At 40.5% G+C, this 8,321-nt stretch overlaps 2 protein-coding genes across 2 annotated transcripts; both read right to left on the bottom strand.

The window, feature by feature from the left end:
• Nucleotides 1-1,654: 1,654 nt before the first annotated feature.
• On the bottom strand, nt 1,655-5,261 carry LOC140934454 (uncharacterized). The gene is made up of 3 exons (XM_073384077.1): nt 5,206-5,261; nt 2,529-4,460; nt 1,655-1,928 (listed from the first exon to the last, which is right to left on the bottom strand). The coding sequence occupies exons 1-3, from the start codon at nt 5,259-5,261 to the stop codon at nt 1,655-1,657; spliced, it is 2,262 nt and encodes a 753-aa protein (XP_073240178.1).
• A 382-nt stretch (nt 5,262-5,643) lies between these two features.
• On the bottom strand, nt 5,644-7,591 carry LOC140934453 (uncharacterized). The gene is made up of 3 exons (XM_073384076.1): nt 7,362-7,591; nt 6,099-6,903; nt 5,644-5,778 (listed from the first exon to the last, which is right to left on the bottom strand). Exons 1-3 carry the CDS (start codon nt 7,589-7,591, stop codon nt 5,644-5,646), a joined length of 1,170 nt encoding a protein of 389 aa, XP_073240177.1.
• Between the last annotated feature and the right edge of the window lie 730 nt (nt 7,592-8,321).

Here is an 8,321-nt window from a genome sequence, read left to right as displayed (position 1 = left end):
TATGTTATCTGGTGCAGTTTATAAATTTCAAGTTGATAAGGATACTGCAGGTCAGGATTTAGCAGTAAGAACATAACCATACAGTACGACCACATATCGCACACTTTTAATTGCTCCAGAGACAACGAAGTACCCGCAGGAGAAAACTATTCGGGAGCCATGTAGACAGATGTTCCTCTGTCAATGTTCGTTGTTTGCGCGGAGCTAACTGTGGCAGTTTGGATGATCTCAATTCTACTCTTGCCAAAGTCAACAAGTTTACAAATAATTGGTTCTTTCTCCCACGCCTTCCTTATAGCTTCTTTGTCCGTCAATCAGTCGCAATACATCTGGTTAGAGATGAGGATGTTTCGGGGCTTTAAGTCACGATGGACAATGTTGTTCTCGTGAAGGTACTTACGTCCTCGGGCTGTCTCGTCTCCGATCTTCATTAATAAAGACGAAAAGGATTCCATAGTACAATCCTTCGATGAAAGAAATATGACAAATTCCTTTAGAGAATATACTCGCCTTTCAAGTCCGAATGGCGAGAAATCGAAGTAAACAAGTTCGAGGGGTGTTACTAAACAGAGTAACGAAGTAATGAGTAACGGGTTAAAAATTCAAAAAGTTAAAAAAATAAATCTTAATGAAAGGAAAAACATAAAAATGGTTGTAAGATCCTAATAAAGACCTTATTAAACCAATCTCGAAAAATATGTGTATTCCAACGATGTCAACTTCCTCTCCCTCTCCCTCCCCCTCCCTCCAGCAAAGTCGAAGGTATTTTTGCGCCGAAAAAGTCACCTGACTACGGCTGTTATTTTCTCACGGCCACGAGGAGCAACCATGGAGGAAGGTAAGTGACAAATTTTATTTCTTATTCCCACAATTAAGCACATTTCTTAGTAGAAATACCTCTGTCCGCTGGGGGAAAACAAGGACTAACGTGGCACACTCTGAATCAATTAAATCTTTTTTTTTTTGTTGTGAAGAATGAAGATGTGAAAAATTAGAGTCCGTACTCCCAGAATGATGAATTTAGATGAGAAGGAAGAAAGAACCTCGTTTCATGCTAGACTTTGAAATTGAAATTTAGAATAATTTTCAAAAATAAGCGCCCACAGTACGCTTTGCCAGCGATATTCTGTTGTAGAAAGCCACGGTCTCAGCAAAAGATGGTGATCAAAGCAAAATAGAGACAGAAAACTTTACTTTCCACCACAAATAATAAGCGAAAGAGACTCTCCTCACGCCCCCACGGGTTAGAGAGTGGGGACGGCTGACATTTCAGACCATCCACTACCCGCGCCTGCCGCTAGAGTGTCGGCCAAAACTACAAACTGTATGAACCGAGGGAATCCTGATACAAGTGTAACCTAATACAGTATAGAATAGGAAACTAGAACATCTGGGTCACTTTTGACAGCCACCCTTAGAAGACGCAACTTAAAGAAGCATACCACTACTCTTACTCTAGGGCGTGGCTGGTCACAGAGCTACAAGTCCTTGTCCTTAAATTTAAAATGCAAAACCGACGTCAATGCCGAGATCCTGATGTAACTGACTTCTTTGAAGATCATTACTAGGACTCTGGATGAAGTTGGATCATGGCTGAATTGAAATTTTGGTGCCGTGCCATAAGGCATGCTCTTAAGGGATGGTAATATCAAGCCTACTCATTCCCAATTTGGCGGAATCGGTTCGTGTCATTGTAATAATCGCGCTCGTCATGCTGTACCACTAGTTCCACAAATATTGGGTCAAAAGGGTCGGAAAACACTCTTCTGCAGCCGGTGGACTTCTTGATTCTTCCATTCATTGACATAAAAAAATGGTTATTATGCCATGGCAAATATGGCCCAACAAACACGCCGGGTGGCGGCATCGCTGGTTGACTCGTGAATGGAGATGTTGCCTTCATATTGTAACTGGCTGGTGTGAAGGAACTTAATGAACCAACAAACGGACTCTAATGGTACTGACAATATTGGTGAGTGACCTCCAACAGTTAGTTGCCAGTTAGTGGCTTCCAATGTTCTACTGCCGGACACGTTTGGTGCAGATTGGTTTGTACCATGTGTAATTATGATCATATTTTGTTCTAATTATTTAACTGAGGGAGCCCATTCCTTATAATAATAATAATAATAATAATAATAATAATAATAATAATAATAATAATAATAATAATAATAATAATATTCAATACTTATATTGCGCTTTTTCTATAAAAATACTCAAAAGCGCATTACAATATTATCAATAACTAAATTAAAACCAGTAAAATCACCCGGTAAAATTACAATATTACAATATTAACATTACAATATTAAAAAAAATAAAAATAATAAAAATAAAAAATAAATAAATAAATAATCTAACTAAAAGCCTTTTTAAATAAATATGTTTTAACAGAGCGTTTAAAAGAGTCGATTGATGTTTCCTGTCTAATTGGCAGAGGAAGACTGTTCCATAAAAAGGGGGCAGCCATCGATAACGCGCGATCTCCCAAGGTCTTCTTCGTTCTTAGCCGAGGTCTTTCTAACAATATACCATTATTGTTACGGCGTAGTTGGTAACGTGAGACCGGTAAGACAGAGACAAGATCCTTAAGATAGCTAGGCGCAACACCGTGAAGAATCTTAAATGTAACAAGGAGAATCTTAAAATCTACGCGCAAGCGCACTGGTAGCCAGTGGAGTTCTCTTAGCAAAGGAGTAACGTGACAATACTTAGGTGCACAGTAAACCAATCGAGCACTGGCATTCATGACTCTTTGAAGTTTCTTAATTTGATACTCAGGAGCACCGTACAAAAAACCATTACAGTAGTCAAGCCTGCTTGTGATGAACGCGTGAACAAGCCTCTCGGTGGACTCACGAGACAAATACTTCCTAATGTGCCGGATATTGTACAAATAATAAAACGCGCTAGCACAAGTCTTAGTCACATGAGTCGACATGTCCAGATGAGAATCGAACCAGGTGCCCAAATTGCGCACTGAAGAAGCAGGCGATACCTCAGCTTGGCCGATCTTGATCTTGTCAACGGACACCTTTGATAACTGTCGTTCCGTGCCAATGATCAGGAACTCAGTTTTATCGTCATTTAGCATTAACTTATCATCTCTCATCCAAGCGCGAACGTCACGAATACAGTTCTCAATCGCAATCACAGCATCAGCCTCGCTGGTCTTATCAACGGGATTAAACGATATATATAGCTGTGTATCGTCCGCGTAGGTGTGAACGGATGGCAGATGAGATTTCATGATGTCAAACAGCGAACTCGCGTAGATGGTAAATAAGAGGGGGCCCAAACAAGAACCTTGTGGGACCCCGCAAGACAGATTAAATTTATCAGAGAGCGATCCGTTAACTGAGACCTGCTGCGTTCTTCCCGCCAAATAAGATTTAAACCATGATAAAGCCTTATCCCGAAGGCCAAGCTTGGACTGCAGCCTGTGCAGAAGAATACCGTGATCTACGGTGTCAAACGCAGCGCTGAGATCTAACATAACAAGCAATGTGACGTGACCTTTGTCCATATTTAGCAGAAGATCGTTTTTAACTTTTAATAACGCCGTCTCAGTGCTGTGATTCTGCCGATATGCGCTTTGGAGGACAGGAAATAAGTTGTTGGCTGTCATATGATCTTGTAATTGGATAGCCACGGACTTTTCCGTGATCTTTGATGTAACCTGCAAGTTGCTCACCGGTCGAAAATTTTTGTTAATAGGTTTGAGTCCTGCTTTCTTAAGCAAGGGGTGAACTAAAGCATTCTTCCAGTTCTCTGCAAAGACGCCAGACTCAAGAGACAAGTTGACAATTTTCCTAATAACAGGGAGCAGTTCATCCAAACAGAAGGACAGAATAGACGATGGTAGGGGATCAAAGGCGCACGACTTTGCACATGAGGCAGCAATTCTCCGTACACTCTCCTCAGACAGTGGAGAAAATTCAGAAAACTCACTACACGTTGAGGCTGATGTAGCAAGCGAAGTTGCGCCACTGGCATCCGCATCCAGCGCAGACCGAATAGCCGTGATTTTGTGGACAAAATACTCGCCCATCTCATTAGCTAGCATCCGAGCATCCGAATGAGGCGGCAGAGTCCTATCTACATGAAAATTCAAAAGGCGTTTACTGGCCCGAAAAAGCCTTCCCTGGTCAGAACTATTCTCATCAATATATTGTTTATAATAGGCCCGTCTAGACTCATTCATGACATGCAATGCAAAATTTCGTTTGGCTTTAAATACAGCGAGATCAGAATTAAGCCGACTAGCCCGCCATTTCCTTTCAGCACGCCGTCTTTCACGTCTCGCCTTCACTATTTCATCATTAAACCATGGAGGACGTGACTGAGACTTCAGGTGGCGAGCCCGGACTGGCGCATGTTTATCCAATACTGATCTTAGAGTATTATTGTAACATTCCACAAGTTCATCAAGAGTATTAGGAGGGTCACGATATAAACTAGAATTACGAATATCTTCCAAAAACTGTTGCTTGTTAATTGCTTAAGGTCTACTGGCCTCTTTGTGTTACACTTACTAAAAAAGGTTCTTACATTGTCACTGAATTGAAGGGCTAAGTGCACAACATAACTTTTCAGGCTATTTTTTTCCCCTTCTTTCAGTCCAAAGTAGAATTGTCACACAGAGTTACAGCTTTTTCGTTTAAGTTCAAACCTTATGGTGATAGTGACACTTAACACACCAAACATGTATGCCGGAATTGACAGCACTGCAGCATGCCCTGAAATGTTGTCACCTTTGAACTGTATTGACTAACTTTTATGTACACCACCCATCAAACTAACAATTTGAACTCTGGATTTTGTTTTACAACAACAGTACATTTGTGACTATTCATTATACTTGCACTCTGCCATTTCATCCTGTTGTGAATGTGTTTCCACCAATCACCGAATGCATTGCCGCCTCAAACTCAGCATAATTTCTGAAATGGTTTGGAAGCTTTAGCTCCAGCAAGCAAGTTGATGCAAAAATGCTGTTTGTATTCTCACAAGAGACCGTTACACGTCGTGGAAGGATGCTTTTTGCTGAGCACCTTGTACCAGTGACGAACCTCAGGAAATCATCGAGGCCATCTGCATTACAATTCTTGATGAATATCTGGAGCAACTGGAATACCCTTTGAGCATTCTTGTCCTCAGAGGCTGGGAAATGAAGCTACTGGCCACAGAATCATTACTTACTATGCCTTGGTAGAGAAAGCATTCTTCAAACATCTCCGGCTTTCTTTATATTTCATCTTACAAACCAAGGATTGACAGCCCCTTTCTAAATTGATCAAGAATTGCCTTCTTCTACACTAGAATGTTGTGAAGCATTAGAGACTGGAGGACATCGAGCATGTTATCAGCCTGCAAGAATACATTATTTAATTGTTTTATTACTGTCAATTATTTACAGCAACAGGTTACAATAATATTTCAACCTGTTGCTTGAATTATTTGTGAGAATCGATCAGCATTTTTCTATTTTTTAACAAAACTACTTCTTTTCACAGTTAACCAACAATTTAACGGACCTCCAAACTGAAAAATATAAATTTCTTTGCCTCTATTTAAACCATGTGGCACTTAGCAGAAAACACATACAGCTAATTGTAGTGTTAACTAAATGTGCCCTATCTAACTTGTTACTACATAATAAATTAGGTTTCTACTTACTGTAAGTATTCTACTCTCTCCAGCTTCAGATAACAATCTGATAAAGCCAGATTCAAAGGCAATGACATTAAGCTTATCTGCTGGTGCTTCTGTGACCTGCAAGTATAGAATATGGTTATCAGTGATAATTTCAAATGTCCCTTTCTATTACTATTGTCTACTGCCATTGTAAGTAAATGTATGGTAGTCAACATGAATTAAGAGAAACAAAAATTTAAACTAGGAACAAAACTGAGCCAAAGCGTAGTGAAACCTGTATTAAGCAGACGAATGGTTTGTCTATTTGTTTTCTTTTTTTTTTCAAACGTTTCTTCGCATGTTTTCTGTACAACCTTTCATTAAGCAGACTCCAGCAAAGGTGCTGCAGGTGTCCACTTAATCCAGGTTTCACTGTATAGAACAAACAATACACTTACCCTCTTGATGTACTCAGCAAGTTCAATGTCATCCACATCTGAGCATGTGGCCGTCTGGATGGCAATCTGTGGATCACCAGTTGCCAGATACCAGTAAATGGTAGGAGACAGGTATGGGAATCCTGGACCTGACTGGATGAGGCTGTAAGCTATCATTTTACCCAACACTTCAAACAGTCCATTCACAACCAGTTCATTGCTAAATGCAGGTACTTTGCTGTTTTTATCCCCATTAAAAACATTCTTAATTCCTTCATTGTTTGCCATGGCATAAAAAACATCACTAAAAACCTGCCGTAATACACCACCACTGTCTATAGCTGGCTGACCCTTTAGTAACACAAAAACAGGAATAGTAGGGTCAAAGTCAGGACTTTTATAGAAGCTATAAACATCCATCACTAGATCATCTTGATCAACCGTGATCTTTTCACGAGTTCCCCTTGGTTGCATCTTTGACCTTAAACGTTGCAGCATCTGAGGAAGAGTTTCTGGTCCACTTGAGATCTCTGGAGTGTGGTCGTCATCAATAATAGTAACAGGGTCATTGCCTACTGTATTGTACTGTAAAAGAACATTTACAGCAGATTTCAAACTGCCACAGGTCATCACAGCACTTTCAATTACATCTCTTGGAATCCTAGGAAAGATTGAAGCAAGGTTATCCACTTTCTGTTGATCTATAAGTGGTGAATTGGTTGCCCCTGAAGGTCTTAATTCATTCTCGTCGTCATCACTACAAATAGTACTAAGGCCAGCATCTGATGTAGTGTTCTGAGAGATCGCAAAGACATAACCAAAGCCACTAAAAGCATGTAAACCACTAGGTCTAGCCTCAGCACTGATCGAAGGCAAACTTGTACTTGGAGCAGGAGCTGGTGTCCCTCATTCCCGACTAGTGTGTCTTTGGATACATTGAGTCTGACATACGAGCGTCCAGCTCCGCAAAGATGTTTTACATGTTTGAAACCCCACACATGTTCCTTCTTTACTACAGGACTAGAGATAATATTCCTATCACGTCTGACAAAGTCGAAATCGCCATTTGTTATGAATGGAAGTTTTGTTTTAAATAAGTTAACCAATTCTGATCGTATGCCATTTTCATCCGCATCGCAATAAAGATCGCACTCTCCCTTCAAGATAATCATCGACTCCGTCAAGCTGTATTCCTCGTCATCTTCAACATCTGGCTCATCCAATAAGTATACACTTTTTGGAATAGATTCGGGAGTCGCCGTCTTCGATTTTTTTTATCCAAACCTTAAGGGATGACCTGGCAAGGGTCGCTTCGACTTGGAAGTTTGATTCTGAGGCAAAGGTTGAACACTTCCACTATCGGACAAGTTCCGCGCGGCAAAAGATGCTGATTTGCGGATTAAGTTGCGTGTTCTGTTAACAAGTGACTGAGTTCCTTGAGAATTGTTTAGTTCCTCACGAATGCAAGCGCGAACCTCGTTGCGAATGGACTCTCTGTCCCACACTCCCGCCATTTTGAGTTCCCTCGCAAATAGTATCTCCCGGCATGCACCCGGGGCTACATAGTCAGTAGCGCAAAGCATGTTGAGATTTGTTGACTTTTAAGGTGATTGTTGAATGTGATCGATATCCTTGAATGTGATCAAATTTGAATTCTTAAATTATGCAGCATTTGGCTTCCATAGTTTGTTGAATATAATGCGTGACTTTGAATGTGATCGAGATGCTTGTTGAAATTGATTAATTTTCGATGTGGTGAATGTGAATGTCTGGAATTTTCGTGTTGAATGTGATGTATGACCTTGAATATGATCGAGATGCCTGTTGAATTTGATTAATTTTCATGTCTTGAATGCGAAATGTGATCGTTGAATGTGATCGTTAACCTTGAATGTGATCAAATTTGAATTCTTGAATTTTGCACCATTTGGCCTTGCATATCTTAGTGATGCAGTTATATGGTATTCCTTTTTTTGGTGGTCCTTGAGGATATCCGTCCCCTTGTTCCAGTTCTTCATTGGTAACTTCACAAGAGCGCCTGGCGTGATATTTGACGCTAAGTGCGCAAACAAAACACAACACTTAACAATATCCACCATCTTCAGACTCGCTGTACACCAGCCAAGGCTAGGTCTTTAGCCAAGACGCCTGGAACGACCTCATCTTGTTGTTTTGTTTGGTCTTTGGGAATACATAGTTATCACCTACAATCAGGGACAAAAGTAGTTGACACACTTATTTAAA

Source organism: Porites lutea, chromosome 4, assembly GCF_958299795.1.
Source record: "Porites lutea chromosome 4, jaPorLute2.1, whole genome shotgun sequence".
Taxonomy (NCBI): domain Eukaryota; kingdom Metazoa; phylum Cnidaria; class Anthozoa; order Scleractinia; family Poritidae; genus Porites; species Porites lutea.
This window is presented reverse-complemented; position numbering and strand designations above follow the sequence as displayed.

Excerpts from the sequence above, each read along its gene's own strand:
- LOC140934453 (XM_073384076.1), bottom strand. The coding sequence starts at position 7,591 with ATGGCGGGAGTGTGGGACAGAGAGTCCATTCGCAACGAGGTTCGCGCT. Across the intron at positions 6,904-7,361 it reads TTGCCAGGTCATCCCTTAAG|TGGCTTTGGTTATGTCTTTG; the intron begins GTTTGGATAAAA and ends ACATGCTTTTAG. Across the intron at positions 5,779-6,098 it reads TTGCTGAGTACATCAAGAGG|GTCACAGAAGCACCAGCAGA; the intron begins GTAAGTGTATTG and ends CTATACTTGCAG.
- LOC140934454 (XM_073384077.1), bottom strand. The coding sequence starts at position 5,261 with ATGAAATATAAAGAAAGCCGGAGATGTTTGAAGAATGCTTTCTCTACC. Across the intron at positions 4,461-5,205 it reads GCTTTCTCTACCAAGGCATA|TTTATATCGTGACCCTCCTA; the intron begins GTAAGTAATGAT and ends TCGTAATTCTAG. Across the intron at positions 1,929-2,528 it reads CGTAACAATAATGGTATATT|TTCCTTCACACCAGCCAGTT; the intron begins GTTAGAAAGACC and ends TGGTTCATTAAG.